This window comes from Tupaia chinensis, unplaced genomic scaffold (assembly GCF_000334495.1).
Source record: "Tupaia chinensis unplaced genomic scaffold, TupChi_1.0 Scaffold000272_1, whole genome shotgun sequence".
Classification (NCBI taxonomy): domain Eukaryota; kingdom Metazoa; phylum Chordata; class Mammalia; order Scandentia; family Tupaiidae; genus Tupaia; species Tupaia belangeri.
The window spans coordinates 7,080,815-7,105,930 of record NW_006159754.1 but is presented as its reverse complement, the minus strand read 5'-3'; the positions used below and the strand labels follow the sequence as shown (position 1 = coordinate 7,105,930).

The following is a 25,116-nucleotide window of genomic DNA, read 5'->3' as shown; positions in this document are numbered from 1 at the left end:
TCTCAGAGTATCAGGATATTTATTAAAAGGCAAGAAGTGTCTCGCAATGTACTATAATCACAAGAGGAGAAAATGACTTGCTTCCTTGATCTGTCAGAGGTCACAGTAACCTGGGCCGAGCTGTTATTATTTATAATAGTAGGAAGAAGTTAATAACTGGTTCTCTCTGTTCCGTGCACAATATTACGTCTTTTTTTGAACCATAAATATCAGAATGAATCCTCTCCCTTGGGGATTGAGTCTCCTGTTTACAAGTCTTTGAATTTGTGATTTGAAACCGTTCAAAGTTAAAAACAGGAGTTCTACAACTTAGGGAAGAGTAACTTCTGGAAAAGTTCTTTTTTTAATAAGGAAGAAAGGCAGCCAAGGTAGTAGCCTAAAAATAGTGCCCAGGCACATGAGAGTTGTCCTGCAGGCTAAAGCACATACCGTTCAGCTGTATGGCCTAGGCCCTGGTGGCCAGGGAGGTCATCCTGACCCTGCCATGCTGGTTTGCCTGTGGGACACTGATCTTTGTTTTTATTGACCAGAGTCTCACACCATTGAGAGAATGTTAAGAGAGAAAATATCAACACGTAATAAACCAAAGTATTTTTTTTTTAATGATCTTAGTTCTGGAATTCTATGAACTCTCTAAGGAATTTGTGGTGGTTTTAATGCTTGTCAGCATTTTTTCATTAGAGTTTTCATAAATTTGCCCCTGTAGTCCTTAGATTCCCTTGATTATAAACAAAATATTGTTCTTTTCAGCACATGGTGGTGCAGCTTAGAGCAGTCTCTCTCTCTCTCTCTCTTATTTTTTTAAGAGACTTTTGCTATAGGGCACATGTGCTCACTGGAGAGACAGAGACAGAAATCACCCCCACCCCCCCCACACATTGACACACGCACAGGGGGATGGCCACGCCATAACCCCTTCTCCATTCTCTCGGGATTTTGGGCACGCATGCGCACACCCAGCGTGAGTTTTAAGCTGCCACATCTGGGACTTGAACCATGATCATCTACACGTGAGTCAAGCAACATAACCATTATACCATCTGCTAGCCCCAGAGCAGTCTCTTACACTTTTACCAGTGTATGTACAGATATTGTCTGTGTGTGCCATGACTTGAAAAGCTCTTTGACCCATATTAAAAGGTATGCGGGGCGGGGTGGGGGGGAGGTCACAGATGGTATTGGTTTCATATTCCAATTAGCTTTTGACCACTTCCTGTAATTTCCTACAAGCAATACCTTAAAGGAAGTAATTGATGTTCCTTATTTGTAGTTTCCACTTCCAAACACAAGATGAATGTTATACATATTAGCGGTTTTACTGATAACTTTATAGGAAGGTGTTCATTGAGAATTCGTCTTCCACTTCCATGTTATTGGGTGTGCTAGTGGGCTGTATCCACGAACCTGGCAGGAAGATGGAGCAGGAGTATCTTTCCATGGTTACCTGGTCAGCACCAGGTGCGTTTGAGGATTATATGTCATCATTCCTACAGGTTTGAAATTCCTCTCATTTCTTTGGTGCACTGATGCCTGCATGTATCCCTGGATAATGTGGTGAAGAGGGAAGTCAGAAGGGATTCACTGCAAGGTACAGTCAAGGTAACGCGGAAGGGGTTTATTATTTTTAAACACATTTATACCATTGATACGAGAGCAAGTGATTAGTGTGGTAGCATGGACTCTGTGTACCGCATTTGCTTACTTGACAACATGGTTATTACACAGACCATCGTGTCTACTCAGGGGTCATTGGGAAAGACAGCATTTTTTTTATGTAAAAATGCATCATGACTTTTCCGAAGACCCAGTCAGTATTTGTTACTATAGCTAGGCCAGATAGCTTTTAAAGTTGCTGGTGAAAAATTGCCACTAGATGGCAGTGCCTGTACAGATGGCGGGAGGGGGGGTGGAGATCGCTGCCATTTTTGGTATAATACAGTGAGGTGCTAAAGAAGGGATATCAGCTTATTACTTTATTTTATTTTTATTTACATTTAATCACATCTTTACAGTGTACAACACGGTTTTCCCAGTGGGAATGCGGTGCACGCTAGTTAACAGAGACATGACCATACACGTTATCATCAAGGAACTTCATTTTTATGTCTCTTAAATATTTTTTGTATGTTTTTCCCCTGATTCCCTCCCACCTCCTATTATCCAGCCTAGTATTCTAATAGAATTTCTCTTGAATTAATAAAATTTTGTAGGAAATCAAGTAAACAGAATTTGTTCCGTGTCTTGATTTTTTTTTTTTCTAATTTTCTATACTGTTAGGTCAGTTTCTATGTGTTAGCTAAGGTGTACGGTAGCAGTTCATAGTTTTCATGAAGGATTTACTGCAGTAGTAACTTTACTCTTGGGAGTGGCAGAACCTTTTCCCCCTTCTCCCCCATCCCCTAGAAGAGCTTATGACACAGGAGTTTATAATATGCACGATCCGAATTAGAAAGTAAAACCCTGCTGCAGTGTTTTTATCTTTAAGAGACTTCATACCTAACACTGGTGAAATAAAAGGGATTCTGCTGCAGTTGGGATTCAAAGTGATTAAATTTCATTTTTCACACTCATGGTAAGTAGAAGCTTAAAGTTGCAACATTTTCAAACCTCCTATTTTTAGCTTCCTCATTTGCAACTTAATACAAATCTTGGATTAAATATACTGGTTGTCCTGTTTGATATTATTGTAACTTGAAAAGGATCATTTGAAACTAGGTTTGACGTTAACTAAAATATAAAGGTTAAATTTATACTCAAAATTTTTGTGAAAGGTCTTGCTTAATAAGTATGATGAAACTTTGCCTTTTAAAATTTGTGTTTTCCCTAGACTCCTTTATGAGAACCATGTGAATACGTCATTGCTATTACAGTATTTTGCATTAACTGTCATTAATTTCCCACACATGTAAATGCACGTTTTTGCAGTTACTGCTTCAGTGTCTGAGGCAGTGACAGGCACAGCATGGTCCCAGTAGGAGCAGACATGTGGCCTCTGCCTGTGATGCCTTCCTGCCCCTCCCACCCCCCAGTGTGGATGCCAGGCACGGCCCCTTACAGACAATGGGAAGGATTTTTGTGTGTGTACATGTTTGGAGAGAATCAATTTACCAATCTATCTCTGTGCTGTAAGAGATCTCTCCCACCTAGGACTCTGAAGCAAGGGATATTAAGAGAAGGTTAGGAAGGTCTCTGAATAGTCAGTGAAAATTTCCTCTCTCCTTGGCCTTCATGAGTTTTTGTTCTATCTGTTCTGTGACTTCGATCTTCGTACTTGATTCCTGAATTTAGATTTATACTTGAACCTTTTAACTGAAAAGTTCTCACATACAGTTACTTCTGCATAAACCTTTTAAGCTTAAAAAGAAAAAAAAAAATCTTAAAGGAGGGCTAAACTGGAGCATAGACTACTTGGGTCCTAGGCCTGATCCGACTATCAACTGCAGTGTGAGTTTGGGCAGGTTCTTGCATCTAACCAGGCCCCCTCCCCTGGCTAGGGGTATTCCTATAGATTGCAATTTAGCAATAAGTTCTGCCTGGTGATCTTTGGCACTCTCATTCATGAGGATGAAGTGACACAGAGTGGGAATTCTGGCATCAGAGCCCCGGTTTACATTTCCTGTGGTTGAGATTTCACTGTAAGCGTGACTTTACCCAGATTGCCCTTCAGAATGACTTATCTCTGTCAGGGAATGCTTTCCAGAAAAGAAAATAGAGAGTGCCTAGAAATTTTTGTTAAGGATATTACTGTGAAATGTAATATCTTAGTGTATATTTCAAAGCAAGTGGTTTATATGTAAAAAACTGGATGTTCCCACATCTAAACAATATTTATATACGTCTTTTTAATTGCCAAGGGTGCATGTGCTTGACAGAGAAAAGAGGGAGGAAGAAAACATCCTGATGAAGGTGTGGACACACCGTAATCCCTTCTCCATGCCGATGGGATCTTGGGCACGTGCGTCAGCATGCTTTCTCAGGCTGCCAGGCCTGGGACCTGAACTGTAGTCAGCCATGTAGAATATGACTCCCTTAATCTCTGTGTTGTGGGGCTGGCCCTGTATTTGGTTTTGATTTGCAGATCCTTTTAAGTGTGTTTGAGAAGCTTGAAGCTTAGTGTAGAATGTTCCAAAACTCAAGGAAAAATGATAACTTCAGTAGCTCATCAGATTTTCTGTTAGAAGAAAGTTTGGATCACAGCTTGTTTCCATGAGATACTCAGCGCAGCTCACCTGCCAACATAGTTTTTATTGAGATGATTACTGCCTGTTTTATGGTGTATGCTCTTTCACTCTTCCTGCCCCCCGTCTATAAAATGTATATGTATGTTGTATATATGAAAAATATATGCATGTTTTTTGCCTTACATTGAAAGATCAAATAAAGATGTACGAGACTGAATGCACAAAATGCTTTTATTACTCTAAGCAAGTAAGTTAAATCGCATTTCTTGGTAGACAGCACCTCAGCTCATTTATACAGAGAGTAGTTCACTGGGTTGAATTCACAATGAACAACAGGAAAAGCAATCCATATATCCATCATTAATCCGATGCTTTGGGGAAAAAAAAAAATCCAAACTCCATTTTGGGATGCAGGCAGTAGTACTCAAAAATGTGTTTGTATCTCCTTCTAACATTTCAGGATTTAGAACTCAACTGTGAAATACATATCTAGAAATGCTGGCAGAAAATAGCATCTTAGGATGATAGCATATTGCAAGTCTCAGAGTTATTTTTATATAGGGAACTTGCTGGTCAGAAAATTAAATTAGAAATTTGTACATCCTCAGTTGTACAAATAGTGTTAAAGGACCATCGCTTCCATCCCATAAAGAAAGAAAAACGTGGTTTCTCCCTTTTCACAGACAGCAAACACACACTACATCCTCATAATTTTTTTCCAGTGGGATCTTAATGAGTGTAAGTACCTAATAGTGGCAGGGCTAAATATAACTCATATTCTGAATGCAACAGGGCTAACAAGCCCCTTTAATTCATGCAGAGCACTTTCATGCATATAGTTTAACGCATTTCGTGTGATTATAGAATCAGGAAGTTCGTTAACATTTTGTTTTAACTGGGCAAGTGAATTCACCCAGCATATGCTGAGTAGTGACAGCATTTTTCATAAAGCCATCATTCACTGTCGTAACTCCTCAGAAATACCAAGCATTATATTGTAAAATCCCAGCACTAATTAAACAGCCTCTCTGGGTATGCTACAGGTTTACTTACAAAATTGAGCGTGTGTATATTTTCAAAGCCTCGGTATTTAAACTTGCAGAAGTTATGCCTACAAGCATTTGAAAGTATAAAGCAGGTTTTAATAAAATGTGGTAAAATTAACATTTAATTGCAGATCCATTACATTTCATTCAAAGCTAAGTTTCCATATATCCTTCCCTTTCTTAAATTAGTCATGTTTCTAAGTAAAGATTGGGGCATTTATCTTTTTACCGTTTCTACATGTAAATGGACATGACATTAGAATCCTAATAGACACCCTTGGTAAATTGCTGTACAGGGTCATTTGGAGGGGACCAAGCAACTAAGTATTTGAAAGATAGTGAAGGCAAATACTTAGAAATGTTAGTTTTTTGAGTGGCAGATGAAACAAAACTTTCTCACATGTATGTGCAAATAGGAAAGGAAGTGTAAAATTGTTTCTGCTTATTCTTCCAAGCAAGACTTCTGAGTGAGGATCTCCTACTCCATTTCAGATGCAATCCACATTGCATCTGTGGATTTTGTTCATTTGAAAAAATATATCTGTATAGCCTTCTTTAAGTTACCAAATACCTGACGGTAATCCAGCCCTCCCCTGCCCCATGTACTTTTCATTGCATAAGCATGAGGTGGACAGAGCAATGCAAGAATAGGTAACTCCAGTCCAAGATAAGAAAATAGAATGGATTTTCTTGGTTGTGAGTTTTCAGATGTGCTCGTAATTCAGGTGCACAGTGGTAGCGACAGCAGACACCTCAGAGAATCCGGGGGCACTAGAGGTTGAGCAGCAGGCTGCTAAGTGATTCAAAAGACTGGCTAGGAACACCGTTCTGTACTGGGTACAGACCGCTATGTTAACCATGCAGCTTCTGTGGCTCATGCATTGCCTTATGACCTATAGTCCTTTTTGCTATAGGGCTTGTTGCGCAGTATGTTATCAATCTCATTTACCACATGTGACGTCATTTTTGGGAGAACCTAGAGGCAGGAGAGAAGCACAAAGGATGTGGTCAGTACCGCTGGTCATGTGTTTTTTTGGGCTCAGTATTAAGCAGTCATCTGGACTTGGGTACACGAATCACAGCTGGAATATAAGCATCCCACCAGATTGTAAGCTCCTTGAGGTCGGACTTTGCGGACTAATCAATGAAGACATCAGGCATAAAAGAAGGCTCGTGGAAATACAGAGTAGCTTTATCCAGCAGAATGCAAACCACGTATTTGATTTTAAATGTTCTAGTGGCCTTCTTTAAAAAAGTAAAAATCAGGTGAAATTAATCATCTTTTTAACCTTGTTATAGCTGAAGCATCATTATTTCAACATGTATTGAGTATAAAAAGATTAGTAAGATACTTATTAAGTAGTTTCCCTACTAAGTTTTTTAAATCCCATGAACAATTTTACATGTCAGCACATCTCCGTTAGGACCAGCCCCCTTTCATGCACTCAGTGGCCACGTGGAGCTAGAAGATACGGGAGTGTACGGACAGGTCTAGTCACCAAGGACAGATTCATTCTGAACGGAGCTCAGAACCCTGGGGAAGCATGGCCAGGGCTCAGCAGGTATCCCTAGTAAGTGGAATAGTGTGGAAAAGTGAAAGTCATTGAAATGGGTGATAGAGATAGGGCATGGCAGGGACAGGGGACGGGGAAGTTGGTAAAGAGTGTGGGAAGCATTGGTGTGTCTTTGGAGGTTGGAACTTGATCTCGTAGGCAGTGGAGAACGTGTAGGCAGGATTTCTGATCTATAGGTGTGATCCAGTCACACTTGGAGGTAGTTTGAGGATGATTTGGAGGAGGTTGAAAGGGGACACACATTTAGACATGTATTGCAATCCAAGCCAGAGACAATGAGGGACTTAACTAGGTGAGGAGATCTGAGGGACATTTTGGAGGGTGAAGGTGATTTCATGACCCAGTCACTGGAGGGGTTTCGATGTAGATTATTGAGATGGGAATACCAAGTAGTTTGTGGAGTAAGAAATTTGAGCAAGATGTGTTGGGGTAGGGTGCCCGTGGGATATCCCTGTCAACATGACTCCTGGGCAGCTGGAAGTGCAGCTGAGGAGCTCAGCGGTTGCAGCATGGGCTGAGGGTTTGCCAGTCAGCTGCAGGGAAGCACTGGGACAGGATGAGCTCATCCAGGGTGTTTATTGTGAGAAGTGGGCCAAGGGCACACGTCATGCCAGAAGACAAGGGACAAAGGCAGGCTACGTGCTGGAATAGTCTGACCCTGGGTGGAGACTGGTGAAACACAGTTCCAGTGACCATTTCTGAGGTTTCAGCCCCGCCCTTCCTTTGCTGCAGTCACATTGGCCAGGTGACCTTGTCCCCACTCCAGGGCTATCCTAAGAAGCCTCAAGGCTGGTGGAATAGCGGGGCTACTCAGCCTGGAAACTTGATTCTGGTTAATATTTTCCTCTCCAAGTGAGAGGAGTTCGATGACTTACTAGCTCTGGTTTTGCAGAGGGTCTAAACAGCTAATGTATTCCTTCAAGTGAGATTAATAATAATGAAACTGAAATCTAGAAATTGGTTTTGTTGGAAGTTATGTTTCCAAAATATAGTGGATTAACCATGTGAAAAGAAAAACTCTTCATTCAGTACACCAAAATAATAGAAAGGAGATTTAAACATTACAAAAATGAAACGATAGGAGGCCTTGAATAAAACAGGAAGAGTATATAGTATTGTAAAACCCAAGTGTTCAAGCCAAACTTCAGAATTTTATATGAAATTGCCCAGTTCTTTAGTGTTGGCAACTATTCTCAAACGTTTGAAGCAGACACAGATTTAACAGACTCCCCCACAGGCTGCCAGTTTTACAACCATTACTTCGGGGCAGAACTGGTGGGGTGAAGGGAGGTCTGTTGCATGCTGCTGGAGCTGGCAGGGTGTTGATTTCTTCCCAGGATTGGTCACTGCTTTTTTTTTGGATCTTAAGGTTAGAGGAGGATTGTGCCAGACTGGGGTGGTGATTGCTTTGTGGACTGAGAACCTCTGTTATGTCTGGGGATCTGAGTGGTTTATGGCGGCTGGAAGTTAGGGTTCCTGGAGGAGTGAGTGGTGACGAGACCTGCATGCGAAGGGCCTGAGTGCTGAAGTGCCTGTGCTTCTCTGAGATGATGGGGACCCTCAGAAAGGATTTAAGGCTGATGGGAGGAGGGGGAGAGGCAATCCTGTCCCCTTTTAGGTGGAAATGTGGAGGAAGCACCCTGCACCGATGGTGATGGCTGCCTGCAGCTGTGGGCCTCCTCGCCAGCCTCTCCCATCTGTGGAGGCTCTGATTTATATACACTCCCCTCTAGTGTTTACATGCCTTGGGCACCTCAGAGCCCTTGGAGTAGCTGCCTTCTCAACCTTCTAGAAGTTTCCTTTCCTTACAATAGCTGGCACTGCACGCTTTCCATTCTTCTGTAGCCAGTCCCAACACTGCTGGGCAGCCCCAGGCACCTACTCAACTTTTCACCACATTGAAGAAGGGCCCAATCACAGCTTGACTAGGGCAGACTCTTCGGTGGTGACATGCTGGCAGCGGAGTAGAAAAGGAGAGAGTCGGGAAGCTCCCCAGAGTAGCAGCCTCAGAGCTTGGATAACAACCCTCTTCTCTTACCCTTTGGGCACAGAAGCGCCATCCCACTACCAGCCAGAGCCTTGCTGGGAGGAAAGGCTTCTGAAGAAACTGACTCAGTTTCCGTGTGCCCTGAATCTCGCCCCTCTCTGCTTCCTGGTGTACTTCCACAGCCTTTAGCACTCAGCCCAAGGCATGTGACCTCCACTGGGATGGCAGTGGTCACCCTGTGCTGGTGTGATTGGAATCCTCCATCCCTCCCTCCTGCCAAGCCATGTCTTGCTTTTCAAAACCAGTAGAATTCAACCACTTCACCACTTCAGTCCAAGCCACCATCACCTCTCACCTGAACGATGGCCTTTGCCTCTCATTCTACAGCAATGAGACCCATCTTTAAACATTTAAACAGGAGCACGCTCCTCCCGAACTCTCCAAATCATCCAGTACATACTAACTCTGACCCCTGCGGTGTCCTGCCAGGCCTGGCCCCTGCCTGCCTCCCCACTTCGGTGCACTCTTATCTGCTTTGGCCACTACACATGGGCCACGCTGGCCTGAGGCCACGGTTTCTGGAAGAAGCCAAATTGCTTTCCGTTTCAGGGCTGTCCCCCCTCCTCTACCTGGAATGTACTCTCCTAGGCTCCTCACATGCTGCTGAAAGCAGCGAATAAACGTGGGGTCGTGGAAAACACAAGCATGTGAAGGCCTTGGAATCGACATATCCCAGAGGGGCCCTTCAGAAAGACGTATTTTACAGTAGGCCCTCCCATTTATCAATCAGTACCTATTACATTATCCTACTTAATTACTTACCAGCCCTTTGCACAGTCTGAAATGATCTTGTATGTTTATTATTGGCCACTCCTTGAACATAAGCCCCTTAAAAGTTGGATGGTACCTTCCTATTTCCTGTAGTATCAGGTACATAGTAGGCTCTAGAGAGCTCAGGGCAGGAATAGAGTTTTTGATTCACATTTTCCCAGCTCCTGAGCTCTGAAGGCGGGGTCCTGTTATTCATCTCAGGCCTTCCACTGCCTAATGCGGTGCCAGACATGGACCGAGTGCGCTGTAAGTACTGGTGGCATTCGACTCCTTGGATTTGGTTTCGGTTTGGTGTACACACTTGCCCTCCCCTCTCATCCTCACCGCAGCCTTGTCTTTTCCCACAGTGTAAGTGGAAATAAGGGAAGATGGGCAGCATTCATGAGGGAGCATTCCCCTGCAGGATCAGGGATGCCCAGAGTCCTGGAGGGCTCCTGGAAGCAGAGGCAGTAGTGTTTGCACAGTCCTAAGAACTGTGCTGATAGTGGTGGTGGGAGGCAAGGGATCTATTCCATTTATCCCCCAGCATATTCTGAGCTATGTTCTTAAAAGATTTTTTTTTTTTCCACTGATTGGTCTGAGTTTATTTGGGCCACCCCGGGGGGCCCTGGGCCTAGAAGAAGGTGTTGGGCAAAAATATGGAATGCTTCACGAATTTGCATGTCATCCTTGCGCAGGGGCCATGCTAATCTCTGTATCGTTCCAATTTTAGTATATGTGCTGCTGAAATGAGGGTTTTAAATGATGTAAGTTTAATCAAGTCTGTCCCCACCTCCATCTCTGTCCTGGGAGAGGTAACAGGACCACAAGCTTACTCTAGGGAGGGGGTGGATGGGGAGTGAGATGTTCTGCTTCTCAATGAGCAAGGTTACCCCCTTGCCTATGGCGCCAGGGAGTGGTGATGGCAGGGGCAGTGGGCAGGGTCATTCGAAGGACCTTCAGCAGGGGCAAGAGTAAGTGGGCTCAGGCTTTTGCGGTGAGGCATGGGAAGCCATTTGCCAGGTGTAATACCAGAGCGCACCATCCCGCAGAAACCAGGCATCCTGGAAAAGAGCTTTGGGAACATGGCTTGTTAACAGGCAGAGGACCTCTCTTGGTTCATTTACTGAGGTGTTCTGCTGCTTCTTATGCTTTTGTCTCCTCTCCCCCAAACCCTGAGAACAAAGGCGGGGAGAGACATCTTCAAAGGCACCCAGAAATTCCCTGGAGTTGGAAGGGGCTGCAGTACTTGCCTGAATGGCACCGAGGTTTTCGATGAGTTGTTCAGGAGTGGACGACCCCAGGAGCACGGAACTCACACCCTCATTTCTCAGGCACCACGCTGGGAGGAGAGAACACTGGGTCAGAGTGTCAAAGCACTTCTGATTATTTGATTATTGATTTGCTTTTTATTTTTTTTTTTAAAAAAAGATTTTTGCTATAGGGTACATGTGTTTCCTGGAGAGACAGAGACAGAGATAGAAAGCAAAAGATCACTCCCCGGGAGGATGGCCATGCATGCTGCAGTCTCTTCTCCATTCTCCTCTTAGGATTTTGGGCAAACATGCACATGTGCTTGGTATGAGTTTCAGCCCCCAGGGCCGGAACTCGAACTGTGGTGGAACATGTGGGAGTCCAGCGCCTTAACCACTATGCTACCTGCTGCCCCTTGATTAGCTTGTTAACACCAGCCACAGCTATGTTTGTTGCAGCCAAAATTTATTAACTTTTTTTGTGTGGATGATACACAGCACTTTCTGCCGGACCCACCCCCCCCCCCGTTCCCTGTTGTGCAGATGATCTGATAGAACCTGTGCAGTTGAATTACGGGCTTAGGGCTCTTCTGCTTTGTGCATGAGGCCTTAGCTCAACCACGGGGGCACCTGATTCGGTTACCTACCTAGGAACTCATTCTTGTTCCTGAAAACACCTTACACTGCTCACTAGAAGATGCCTGGATTCTTATTCCATCTTATTCATGGTCTCACTTTTCTGCATTGTTGCATAGAGTCCTTTTATAGACTCCCAGCTTCTGGTTCCTTTGTTTCTACCTACCCGCCTAGTCTCTCTGGCTCTCCCTTTCTTCCCAGTACAAGGTTCATTTTGGGTTGACTGTCTTCATGACGTTCTTACCGGCCCATAAACCCCATGCTCCTCCCCTTCCTCTGCTTCCCTAGCAAGTCCCCAGGGCAGCTGAGTGTGCTGGATGGAGACAACCATACAACCCATGTCTGGTGCCTCCCTACATTCATGTCTCCCCTCAGCTGGGCCTCAGCCAACCTGGCAAAATTCTCTCTTGCCCTTGGTCATTTCCTTTCTCCTTTTCTTGATGTGGCCTTCCAATCTCTGCCCGTAAGTTCTCTGTTAAACCTCTGCTCCCTCACTCACAGTGGATGACCTTTCATGCTTTATATAGAAAAGTCTACCAGGTGGAATATTCCTTAATTCCCCACTCTTCTACCTACACAAGAATTCATGTCTATATCCTTCAATTTCAGAGGAGGATGTGTTAAGAATCCACATCTATATCCTTCAATTTCAGAGGAGGATGTGTGCTGTTTATGTCCAAGGCCAAATGGTCTATCTTTATTTTTCCTTTTCTTGGACTTAATTCAAACATTATCTCCTGTCACCTTCCTAGATTTTTTTTTTTTTTTTAGTTTTTACTATCTTCAACAAAACATGCTCAAATTTCTCCCATTCTAAAATAAACTTCCTTTGACCCTTCCTTCCTGCCTAGATACTGTCCCAATCTTCTCTTAAACTTCTGGGTTAGTTTAGATTCCCTTACTCACCTTCCTTCCATCCCAGTCCCCTCATTACTGTGTCCCAGAAGCCAGTGTCCCCAGGAATCTCCTTGTGGTTACTCAGGCTTCTTAGCCCTTAGCTGCCTGGACCCATAGATGCAGTGTTTGCTGGACCTCCTGCTAGGTGTCCCGTGGATGTTGTGAAGTCCCCCTTGCTACTTGTTACTAAGCCTGGGCTTCTTGCATTTCCAGCCTCATTTGGCATCCTCGCCAGCAGCTTGATAATCTAATCTGGAAATCTGCGAGTGATCCTTAGGGGCTATCCTCTTCCGAGCCCACTTTCCACTGTATTTACAAGCTTGTGGGTTATCCCCCCTACGTTAATCCAGCGGTCCTCAAAGTTTAACACGTATCAGAATCATCTGGAGGTCTCCTCAAACATCGGTTGTTGGACCTCACCCCCAAGATTTCCGATTCAGAATCTCTGGGGAAGGTTCTAACAGTCTAAATGATGCTGATGCCACCAATCTGGAACCAAGCGTTTTTTAAAAAAAACTTCAAACAATAAAGTTGGTAAGATTTACTTGCCAAAAACTTGTCCCATTTTAAGTGATTTTACTGACGACCATCCTTTTTAGTGTGCCTGTGCCATTTTTAACACCATTTTAGAATATTTCCATCACTCTGGTAAGATCTCTGTTCTAGCTCCAGCCCTGGACAGCCCTAATCTACACTTTGTCTCTAAATCTGTGTGTTCTGGACGTTTCAACTGAATAGGCTCAGACAATAATGTGTGTGTGTGTGTGGCTTCTTTCACTTAGCATCTATGTATTCTAGGTTCTTCCATGTTGTGGCATGTGTCAGTATGTCCTTTCTTTTTACTGATGAATAGTACTCCATTGCTGGAAATTGGGGCTATGGGGACCCCACTTGGACAATCACGGCTCTCTTCATCGCCCGTCCTGTCACCGCTGCTCTTATTGAGATCCTCACCATCTCTTTCCTTCCTGCGTGACTGGTTTTCCTGCCTTTTGTTTGGATTGGCCCCTGCGCCTCCCCGTACAGCTTTCATCCATCCAGCAGCAGTTTCTGTAAACACAAATCTGATGGTGTCACTTCCCTGGCTAGAAGTTCTCCCACATGTGCCTGACATCACCTCTGTCCCGTAAGATACAGCTCTTCTTTCTTAGCTGGCACACTTACCTCTAGCCCACGTGAGCTGCATGTCTCCCTGTTCCAGACTCTGCCTCAGGAGCACTGAGCTGTTTGTAAATTCTCTCCATTCCCAAACTTCACGCTATTTTCCTCCTTCTAACCTTCCTCCTTCTGGAGCCCTTTGCTCAAGCTGTCTCCTTGGCCTGGAATATCCTTTGCCTCCTCCCTTCTTTTGCCTGAAAATATCTACATATCATTTGGGAGTCCCCAGGGGTATTGCCCTTTCCTAAAGTCTTGCCCTGGAATCCCAAACTGGATTGGGCAGCTCTGCTCCCTAATCCCCCAACCCTGCATGCCCTTCTGCGCGCCTCAACACTTTATTCATGTTCTTCTATTTCCTTGACTAGCCTCCCAGGCTGTGAGATGTGTCTGTTTGTAGTTGGATGCTCAGCAACCCGCCCAGTACCTGGCACATAATGGTGACTTATTGAGTGTTTGTTGAATAAGCATGGGCTTGGATGGTTGACACATGTCCCTGGGCACCTCCTTTGTCCCCCTTGGCTCAAGGTCTTGCTGTCAACTGATACTCTTAAGCTGTTCCCATGCCGAGGCCTTTTAAAGTAATCACTAGATTTTTCTATATGGGTGAAAAAATGTTCTATAAAGGTACCAATCCAACCCAAGTGAGTCAGGGCTCCCTCCACCCCCCGCCCCCAATTATGTTCTGCTTTGCACTTAGAACTTCTTTTGGCCCTAGTGGAGTTCTGAGGGCAAAGCAGGATTCTGGATAAATCCTTGCCCATAATCTACTCAGCAGCTGCGTATTCACCAGGAGTTTATGCTGTAGAGTTCTGTCTGCCCATAGACATTTGATCATGTGTAGATCAAAAACAGAAAACTGTATTTTGTGGCTCAGCCGTGGTGGCGCTGGTGGTGGGGTGTTGCTACATGGTAGTGGAGCCATATGGGAAGGCTCTGGGTTCTGTTCTCAGGTCAACCTTCACACATCAGGCATGCTCAAATCTTTGCTGGCTGAAAGGTTGGGTGGGACCAACTATCAGGGCATGACAAGACCATGGGGCTTTTGTCTCTCTCTCATGAAACAAACGGAAAAAGAGTAAGTAATTTCCTGTGATCACAGCAGAGGGCCCCCTTCATAGTTTTCTTACCAACGGCTAGCTGAGGTAGTGTGCATCCCAGACGCTCAGCAATTGGGGAAAGGTCTTTTAGCTTGTTTTGCTGTTTCCTCCCTTCTTCACTGACTATTCTTTCCTTCAACCACTGGTAGCACTAGAGGAGAGAATAAGGTTTAAGTGTTAATGTCTGGTAAGAGTTTGATGTCAAAGATGGTTAATTCAATAAAATACCAGACAAGGATGTCCAGGTCTTCATGTGAAGAAATGCTTATTGGTGGGAACTAGCAGTTAGCGTACTGGCTATGTCGCTGGATTCCCACGTAGTCGACCGCGGTTCGTGTCCCGGACCTGGTGGCTTAGAACTCACGCTGGGTGCGTGTGCGTGCATGCCCAAGATCCCGAGAGGAGAATGGAGGAGAAGGGATTGCGGCGTGACCATTCCCCCTGGGGGGTGATTTATCGCTTTCTGTCTCTATGTCTCTCTCTGTCTGTCTGGCGAGTGCACGCGCCCTATAGCGAAAAACCTCTAAAAAAAAAAAAAAAGAAAGAAAGAAATGCTCATTGGTTCAGAACAGATTATTCACAACTGATAGTCACCATTCAAATGGACCAATGTATGTGCACAGAAAAGTTATTAAAATCTTGACTCTGACATATAAATAATTATATTCTAGTGTGCCAACTGGAGGAAATGATGTTTCTTATTAGGAGGGCCCAATTTTAAAATGTAACAAAAACAAACACACACAAAAAAAACCCCAAAAACAAAAAAATGGCATTTACATTTTATCAAGGTCTATTTTGTTCCTTTGTTAACAGAAAGTGGGCGCCAAGCTTTCTGCTCAAAGAAAACCGTTACCTTACATTCTTGTTATAACTCCCTTTTCCCTCTTGTCTTCAGTTCACTCCTAATCTCTTTCTTCTTATAATAAGGCTTTATTGTTAGCTCCCCTGGCTCCCTCTTAGATGCAGACATGGTATAACCGATAGATACCAAGAAGACTTTTAAAATTTTAAGGCGGATAAAGATTTTCGTGAATGTGTATTACCTATTGTATCACTATTGAAACTTAAAAATGTAAGCGAACTCAAAACAGGACACCATTTATTAAAGCCTGTGAGAAGAGACTGGCCCTGACCTGTAGGCTACAACATGAGGCTAATTTCTTAATATAAAGAGAAAAAAATCTGTTAGCACTTTTCCTTGCCCTACTTTCCAGAAAGCTCCGCTTTTACTCAGAACTAGAAAACAATAGATTCTTCAGTATAAAGCTAGCACAGAGCTGAATATTTGTGTGATATTCTTTTAATCCGTTTTCCCCCAAATGATAAATAACCATAGCATTGTGTGGTGACGAGGACTTTCCCTGTGGCATGTATTTGCGACACAATCGCCACCGTAGCTCTCTACCCTCCCAAAGGCCGCAGAAAGCTCTGCAATGGGCAGTCGGCCATAGACCCTCCACTCACGTGATTTTAATAGGCTGTTGGCTTGTGTGTGTGTGTTTATGTATGGTTTTGCCAGTCTAATACATTATTTCTAAAGAAAAAGGTAACCACAATATGATTTATTGTAATTTTTGGAATGATTTTGCAGAAGCGAAGAAGACCGAGCTGCCCTAGTTCTGTTCACCTCCTGGATCTCAAAAGGCTTATGGTCTAACTCCTCACTTGGGAGTTTACTTGGGGAGATGGCCAACAGTTTTCCCAGCCTCAGCTCCAGGAAGCCTCAACTTCTTCGGGGGGGAGGGTGGTTGGAAGGCCTTTCCAGAGATGACAGCTGGTGCCCGTGGTGCTGAGGTGGACAGCTATGAACCATGAACACTGCAATCGAAGTCGAAGCAGCCTTCCCAGACCAGGGCACTGGCTACGTCAGAGTCCCTGCACTTACTTTTGTTGTTCTCAGTGGAAAAAAAAAACAATTCTCACCGAAATTCCATTACACCTTTCAGGGGGCCAATATACCTGACTATTATTCAAACAAATGGCAAGATTGGTAACGGATAGCCAACTGGTTTTTGAACAACTGCTTCTTAATTATAACTAGAGCATTCCTGAGGCTCTAGTATAAAGTGTCTGTACACAAAGAATAGTTTATTTATGTATCAATCTTACAGAAGTCCTCCTCTTTTTTTTGTTTTTTTTTGGAAAGGTTTTGTCTATAGGGCGCATGTGCTCACCAGAAAGACAGAGAGAGACAGAGAGACAGAAAGCGAGAAATCACCCACCGGGGGGATGGCCATGCTGTAATCCCTTCTCCTCTATTTCTCCTCAGGATCTTGGGCACACATGCACATACGCCCAGAGTGAGTTTAAGCCACTGGGTCCGGGACTCGAACTACGGTCGACTACATGGGTGTCCAGAGACATAGACATTATGCCAACTGCTGGTCCCAGTAATTCATGAATCTTAAGATACAATCTTTTGGGACCAGCAGATGATATAGTGGTTAAGACACTGACTGCCACATGGCTGTCTGTGGTTCAAGTCCTGGACCTGGCAACTTGCTTTCTCACCCTCTATATCTCTGGCCAAATTTAAAAAAATAATAATAACGCTAAATAAAATTAAATAAAAAAAAATTTAAAGATGCAATCTTCTTTTCCAACCCTATTTATTACACTGCTTGCCCCTCTGCACTACAATGATTTGATTTCATGTAGGTCTTTCTAAACTGAGTAGAAGGCAGGGATGGCTTGTTGTTCATGTCAGCATCTCCAGTTCTGACGCTTGGTTGGCTCCGAGGAGGGGACCAGCCTACTGGGAGTAAGGGAGGGGTTGTAGAAACTACAGCTCTACTGAGTAAAAAGAAATCTCCTTTTTTCTGAGTGCCCCCTCAATGCAGTGTGACCTTGCCACCAGTCCTGGAACTCCAAAGTGCTTGAGGATTCCACATTGTTTCAGAATTCACCGCTTCACACATCTGTCTCTTTTACAAGTCTCTGGGCTACTCCTTGAGAGACCAATCCATTCATCCCTTTGCCCCTAACATCCAGCATGAAATCTGAGTGCACTCAGTAACTTTAGTCAAAGGGACCAAATGGGTTTTTCCCCACAGATTAATGACCTAATACTTTTATATATAAGTCACCAAATTCTCTGCATTTCCTAAAGCCTGTTTCTTCACCTTCTCCCAGTGAGCATTATCTATGTGTCCCCCAGTTTAATAGGTATTGGGACTAGTTTGTGAGACTTGTCACAAAAACATAATCGGCTGCTAATTATCTGGGATTGGGACTCAGGTAGAAACTATAGACCCAGGAACAGAACCAGGTACATCTCATCTCTGGACCTTAGTCTAGAATAGTTTGGCATCCAAGATTATTGACTATTTCTATTTATTCATCAAAGTTTAACTCAAAACAAAATCAAAGTCTTCAGTATTGAGGTTGAAACTGCTAGTTGTAATGCCGTAGTGAAAAAATTTCCTTCTAGGGGCCAGCAGGCAACATGGAGGATAAGGTGTTGAACTTCCACATGGCCGACCATGATTTGAACCCCATACTTGGCCCCCAAATCACACTGGGCACGTATGCATGCATGCCCAAAGTCCAGAGAGGAGAATGGAAGAGAAGGGATTGCAGCATGGCTGTCCCCCTGGGGAATGATGTCTCCCTTTCCCTCTCACTATCTCTCTCTGGTAAGAGCACATGGCCTATGGAAAAAAAAATGTCCTAAAATTAGACAACACTGTGCGACATTCTTGGTTTCTTAATGTGAACCTACTTGAATGCCCAACTCCCTCAGCTTTGATTCGCGCAAGTATACATGTTCCCTGTTTTCTTTTGATGGAGAAGTACATATTTTTATAAATTTTCTAGAAAGCATTTTGGTAACAACAGAAGAATTGGCAATAGATTTTATGGCGTTAATGCTTTCTATTGGTTGTCAGAAAAGTCATGATGTACTTTTTCTACATTTTCTATGTAAAAACATGTCACGACTTTTATGACAACCCAATATTTAAAACTTCTATTTAAAAGCTATACACCTAGTCTCTTGATCTTATGCTACAGCTTATTGAGGTCATTCAACAACATTTATTGAGTACCTGTTATGTGCCAGGCTCTGTGATAAGTTGAATGCGTGAGTTTTCAGTTTCTGTCCTAAAGGTAATGATTATTACCTAGTAATTCGGAACTGTTTTGTAGTTGGGTGCCCCTCACCCCCCATGATTTTCTCATAAGAAATGTTCGTACTGCCTTTTTAAAGAAAATACTCCAAAAAAGAACATTCTCTGGCTTGATCATAGGGTCTTTCCTTTTGACCACTGTCACTGGTCTCATGGGTTGGCACATAACCCAAGCTTGGCCAGTCTTCTCTGGACCGAAGCTAATAGCAAAAAGATTTTTATCTCCCCAGTTACACGTCTTTAAGGATGGAAGCCTGCAACCACCAGTTTTCCTGTTCTTGGTCTCATAGAGAAGATCCAATTATAATAGAAGAAAGTGGTGCCTGCATGCAGAGAGAAATGGAGAAGTTGGAGAGTCCCAAGTCCTTGAGTGGTGTTACTCATGAAACCAGCCGCACACCGTCCTTCCCAAGGGTTGCCCATGTGAACCAACAGAGTTCTCCTTTGACTAAATAGGTTTCCATGAGTTCTGTCATTTGCACCCTCAGAATTCTATGACTCTAAGAAGTACTGGGCCATCAGAAAAGCCATGATACATTTTTGCATAGAAAAACATAAAAATATGGCATGACTTTTCCAGTGACTCAATATGTATGTGAGTAGGCTCAACTTGGACCCCAAAAGGATTTTCTTGAATGCTTTGCTGTGGAGTTTGGGCTTTGTCCTATAAGCCATAGTTGGGAAGTCATTAAAGGATTTTAAGCAGGATGATGATATTTTCAGATAACTCTCTTAGAAAGATAATTTAAAAAGAATTACTTATTTAATTTTATGAATTCTTCTTTCTTAATTTGCTGTAGGTCAAATGCACTCAGCAGATAGAAACAGAGAGAGAAGGAAAATGAGAAAGGAACCCACCAGGTCTGGGACTCGAACTATAGGTGGCTATGTGGGAGTCCAGTGCCTTAACCACCATGCCACTTGCTGGCACACAGAAAGATAATTGAACACAGTGGTGGGTTGTTGAGAAAAAGGAAAAAAAATCATGGGACTACCAGTTAGCATAATGGCTATGTCACTGGACTCCCATGTAGTCAACCACAGTTCACGTCCCAAACCCAGTGGCTTAAAACTCATGCCAGGTATGTGTGTGTGCATGCCCAAGATCCCAAGAGGAGAATGGAGGAGAAGGGATTGCAGCGTGGCCATTCCCCCTGGGGGGTGATTTCTCGCTTTCTGTCTCTCTGTCTCTGTCTGGCAAGCGCACGTGCCCTATAGCAAAAAACCTCTCCAAATAAAAAAAAAGGAAAAAAAAATTGGAGTCCAGATGGAATGCTACTACAGTAAACCTGGGAAAATATGACAAAGATCTAAACAAAGGCTGTGGAAGGGCTAGACCTAGAGTCAGGGTGTGGGCTGGAGGATTTGGTGCCTTGCTAGACAGGAGTGAGGACGGGAAGGACACAGTTTGAAATAATGCCTTGGCTTCTTACTGGAATGACCAATTGGATGGGTGGAGGCCCTATTAACCAAGAAGGAAGGGCAGGTTCTGGGCTGAGGATTGGTTCCATTAGGCATGCCTGAGGCCCATGGGGCATCTCCTTGAGATACGTCACAGACACAAAACAGTGGTTGGCGTGCAGCTCAGCAGTGATGTGAGGGTTGACGACATGGATTGAGAAGTCATTGTTAGAGAGGTGGAGCCAGAGGAGGCTGTTCAGAAGATCTCCTGGGTGGTACTACTTTCTTTTTTATTCGTCTTATTTTTTTAAACATTTGATCACTATACATCATTTAGCTTATAAAGAGAATTTGCCCAACATGAAATACACCTCAGGCCAATCCAGATGAGGATACTATACATGTTATCATCTATAGGTAATAAACCATTTCTGTGTCCCACAAATGTCTTGCCTCTATTTTCTCCCTGATTTCCTTCCCTATACTCTTCCCCTCTCCCTGGGTGGAACTACTTTCTAAAAGAGCCCTAGATAGATATATTTTTGTACTGGGTAAATCTATTCCTCAGTTGCTGTTCAGTGTTACAACAAACACAATATATCAGCATCTTATTTTTATTGGTTTAATAGCCAATGTGAAGCATGAACCATTGGCACGACCCATTTTGGAGGGAGGCGAACTTTGCAGACTTAATTACTTCTCAGCTATCTTTTCTTCTTACGTTCTTCCTTCCTTCTCTCTCTCCCTTTCTTCATTGCTTTTTCCCCTTTTCTTCTCTCTTTTTTCTTTCTACTGTTAGTATCCTAATTCACTCCTTACGTTGGCGCTTGCTTCTTTTATTTTTTTCATTTTGTGGTTTGGTAACTCTGCTCAAGTGGCTTTCCTAAATGCACATATATTACTCTGAAAACCACTCAGGTTGATAATTTAGAGCCTTGAGAGCTGCAGAGCGCTAAAGAAGATCCGGCACCTTTCATCTGTCAAGGGCTCTTACGGTTTATTGTTAAGGATGTTCCAGTAGATACGGAATTGACTCTATAAAGGTCAACAATACAAATATTTCCCAAGCTGCTTTTGGGCTTTGCCACCTTCAAACAATTTGTATCTCCCTCACCAACGCATCCCCTTTTATCCCTTCCTCCGGCTAGTGGATTTGTGAAAGTTTTCTCAACTCTTTACAAGTTTTTCCTATACCGTGGTGGAGGTTAGGCAATCATTTCACAGTGTAGCTGCTTTGTCCTCCTTTAAAAACCTGGGTTGGACGGGAAACAAAGATGTCTTTGGAGGAGACGATAAATCGAGAGCCAGGAGAGATTCTAATTCCAACTTGGTCTCTTATGAGTTTATGATCTTGGGTTGTTATTTAGCATTGCTGTGCTTCAGTTTCTGTATTTGTAAGCGGTCTACCCTATAAGGTTGGTCTGAGAACAAATACCTAGCACAATGGAAGAACTTTGAATTTCTCAAAAAGCCGCTGAAAGAATATACAGCAACTCACATAGCTACAAGTTGACTAAAAGGCACCTGAATCTATTTCTAAGGGTACGTATTTACCATTTGTGAAAATAAAAGGAGACGGGCCAGCACCTGGTGTGGTGATTAAGGCGCTAGATTCCCACATGGCTGACCACTATTGGAGTCCCAGATCCAGCAGCTTGAAAATCACAGGTGCATGCATATGTGTCCAAATTCCTGAGAATGGAGGAGAAGGGATTGCAGTGTGACCATCTCCCCCAGGGGGTGACTTCTCACTTTCCCCATCTCTGTCTCTCTCTGGCAAGTATACAAAACCTATGGGGGAAAACAAAACTTAAAAAAAAAAAAAGAAAGAAAAGAAAGGAGATGAATGGAAATACTTAGCTCATGCTTGGCACATAGTAGGTGATCAATAAAGTAGCAATTCTCAATGTTTCCCTTTTATTTACTCACCTCTCACCTTCCTCCTGTATGTTTTCTTCTCTAAGATGCTTTTAGTTTTCCTTTGCTGATTTAAGTTCTGGTTGAGAACAATCTTCTATTTTTCAGGAGCAAGACCTTATTTAATATTCTGGGGATACATGTGTGAGTGTGTAAGGGGAGTAATGCAAAACGAGGACCATGTCAACATGCTTTAGAAAGCTTTTATATTGGATTTGTTTTTTGAGAACAAACAAGTTAATGCTCATTTGTTACAGATGGAAGGGAAAGGGGAAGAACTGGTCCCTTTTGCAGCTTCCAGTGAGAGAAGGCCATGGTGGTCCCAGCTACACTGATTAAAGAGTTGGTGGTTTGGGCTTAACTCGAGCTGTTTTCCTGATCACTTGATACTAATAGAGGCAAGAGGCCTTGTCGCACTTAGACTTCCTCTTAGAAGGACTTCGGCTCATTTGAGATGTTTAAATGCCTGTGTTTGATCTCCCTTGACCTCACAGAGTAATTTGTGATTGTGATGTTATTACACATTTTCTCAAATTTTTAAAATGTTGTCATGAATAAGGACAGAGGTTTGGAGTACTCTCCAATAAATTCATCAAGATGTCCTGAATGGAGGTAATTTTGTGTCAACAATCTGGAATATCTTTATGCTTCAGAGCAGAATTTAAGCTACAAGAGTCAGCAGCTAGAATTGATCTTTGCAAACACCAATCACCAAGCTTCAGTGAAAGAGGCTTTGCTGTTCTGTCTCCTGGGCCCTCCCTCCTCATCCCTACTCTGTGACACAGAATTAAAAAAAAAAAAAATGTCAACCAACCTCAAACCATAAGCAGGTATAACTGTTTGCTTCATATGAATTAAGCCTCTATGGCTTAAATTTTGTTTTGTCAAGAAAAGTAAAATTTGATCCTCTTATATGAAAAGGATTTTATATTTTGTCAGTTTCAAACGAGGGATAGATGCCTTCTTTAACATAAGAATAAATAACAGTGTGGGGATTTAAACCTTACAAATCCAACCAGGTCATTGGATGCATTTCCTCCAGTCCCCAAAGGAGGGTTTTCTGTGCAGGCAGATTACAAAGGGCTGACTGATGTCTGGCCAGGAGCAGAGAAGTCCAGAGGGCTTGGGGGGAGCCTGCCAGAGCCCACTGACCCAACCAAGGGCCCAGTCTGCTGGAATACTGTTCATATCAATCTTTTTCTTTTCATCCCACCCCCGGACCCTTCTAGAGATGGAGGAAAATACCTTCAGCGAAGCCCTGGAACTTTCAGGTACCCCGTTTCCATATTTTCCTGAGATGACTCCGCAGGCAAGTGGAGACCATGTCATGGCACCAACCCCTACAGAAGAAGAAGACTTAAAAAGATGCTTGTGTAGACTGGGGTCAAACGCATGGGGGTGTTTAAACAGAACTTGGTTAGTTACAGGGAAAAGCTGGCCAGATAAATGAGTTAATACCAGCACACATCTGTCCATTACAATTTAGAGATTTGTAAATGGTGTGTCCTTTGTTACGAACCAATAAAACATGCACGGTCAGTTCTTGGGAATGAGTCATATCAGCCAGCCTGGAAATGTGGCTTAGCAATAAGATTTTTGAAGTCCAAAATTCACATTTTTTTTTTCACACTCAAACACTCGTACTTGGGTAAACGGGCAGTGCTTCTCTCCTCCATATGTGTCTGTCATTGTGCCTGTACTAACAGGACACAGAGCTTAGGACACAGGAGGCACTCGATAAGTGAGAGCCATGAGAACAACTCTTTTTGTTTAAATTTTACTTTTTTCCCCTGACCCAGCATTTTCCTGCTCATGTGCACCTCTGTTCTTTAGGAAGAAAGTTATCTTTGGAAACAGTTGATAATAAGCCTGAACATGTGGCTTATTTATGCTTTTCTAATGTCCTAATTTCCTGTGTGTGTGCGTGTGCGTGTGCGTGTGCTGTGAATATATGTTTTCCCCTTTCTTTGCAAACTTTACTTCTACCTACACAAATATGCAGCATTTGACTTGTTTGTTGTTGAATTCCCCGTAACTAACTCAGTGCCAAGTCCAAAGTAGCAGACAGAGATGGATACATCCATGATTTTTACAAAAGGCAGCCATAACCCACCCAGAGATGCATGCTTGGGATAGAGCAAGCACCTTATGAAAAATGAGTTTATTCTTTGTTCCCTTCATTCTGTATGGACACCCACTGAGCACAGCGTGGACACAATTTCCAACCTTGCTTAGCTTTCATTGGTGAGACTCTGTAGACTAAGTACCCGCATATTTGATCCACTCCAGACTAGGGAGTGCATGGTTTTTACAATCCCTGTGTTAATTAGGGACATTGAGAAAAGCACTTCGGTAACACTTTTTTTGGGGGAACCACTGATCCTCCTCTTGTTAAAAGACTCAGTACATTTGATATTGCTGATTACCTATTTTATGGTAGAGCTCCGGTAGCTGAACCTCCACCTTCTCTCTCTGGAAAAGATGGTACTCAGCTTGCTCACAGACTGGCGGGATCATATTGAATTGTCTTGCTACAGAATAGGCTTCCTAGGGAGAAATGAGATTGCAACTGAATTTATCTGATGAGAAGTAAGGCTTCACTGTGCATGCAAAATGTCCATTTTAGCGAAATCGATATATTAACCAAGAAGTAGGATGGCAATTAATAAGCAAACTTTTGACCACCAAGAGCCATACCAATGGAAAAAAATCCTTATTATTCTTTGGGAGAGTTTGGACTGAGTAAAGACCAGGGCAAATTAGTAAAAGCATAAATTACAAACTGTTATAAATGTAATTTGATTATTTTTATGTTTCTAAAGAAATAAAACTAATATATATATATGACTAATACATAAAAGTAATCTATAATTATTATACCATAAATAGTATGTTTTTAAATTTTTTTTTAAAGAATTATTTTATTTAACTTTATTTAAATTTGACCAGGGAGGGACATAGTGAAAGAGAGAGAGAGAGAGAGAGAGAGAGAGAGAGAGAGAGGGAGAGAAAGGGAGAAAAAGCGCGCA

At 43.0% G+C, this 25,116-nt stretch overlaps 1 protein-coding gene and 1 pseudogene across 3 annotated transcripts in view; both read right to left on the bottom strand.

Moving 5' to 3' along the window:
• Nucleotides 1–5,258: 5,258 nt before the first annotated feature.
• KCNAB1 (potassium voltage-gated channel subfamily A regulatory beta subunit 1) overlaps nucleotides 5,259–25,116 on the bottom strand; it is a 423,260-nt gene continuing 403,402 nt past the window's right edge. For all 3 annotated transcript variants that reach the window (XM_006149769.3, XM_006149770.3, XM_014588299.2), the window contains 5 exons: nucleotides 24,514–24,634; nucleotides 23,333–23,427; nucleotides 14,670–14,790; nucleotides 10,852–10,940; nucleotides 5,259–6,203 (listed from right to left, as the gene is read on the bottom strand). In XM_006149769.3, coding sequence (XP_006149831.1) covers nucleotides 6,114–6,203; nucleotides 10,852–10,940; nucleotides 14,670–14,790; nucleotides 23,333–23,427; nucleotides 24,514–24,634 — 516 coding nt within the window. In that variant the 3' untranslated portion in view covers nucleotides 5,259–6,113. The remainder of the gene's footprint in view (nucleotides 6,204–10,851; nucleotides 10,941–14,669; nucleotides 14,791–23,332; nucleotides 23,428–24,513; nucleotides 24,635–25,116) is intronic.
• LOC114008008 (uncharacterized) lies at nucleotides 10,252–10,352 on the bottom strand (annotated as a pseudogene).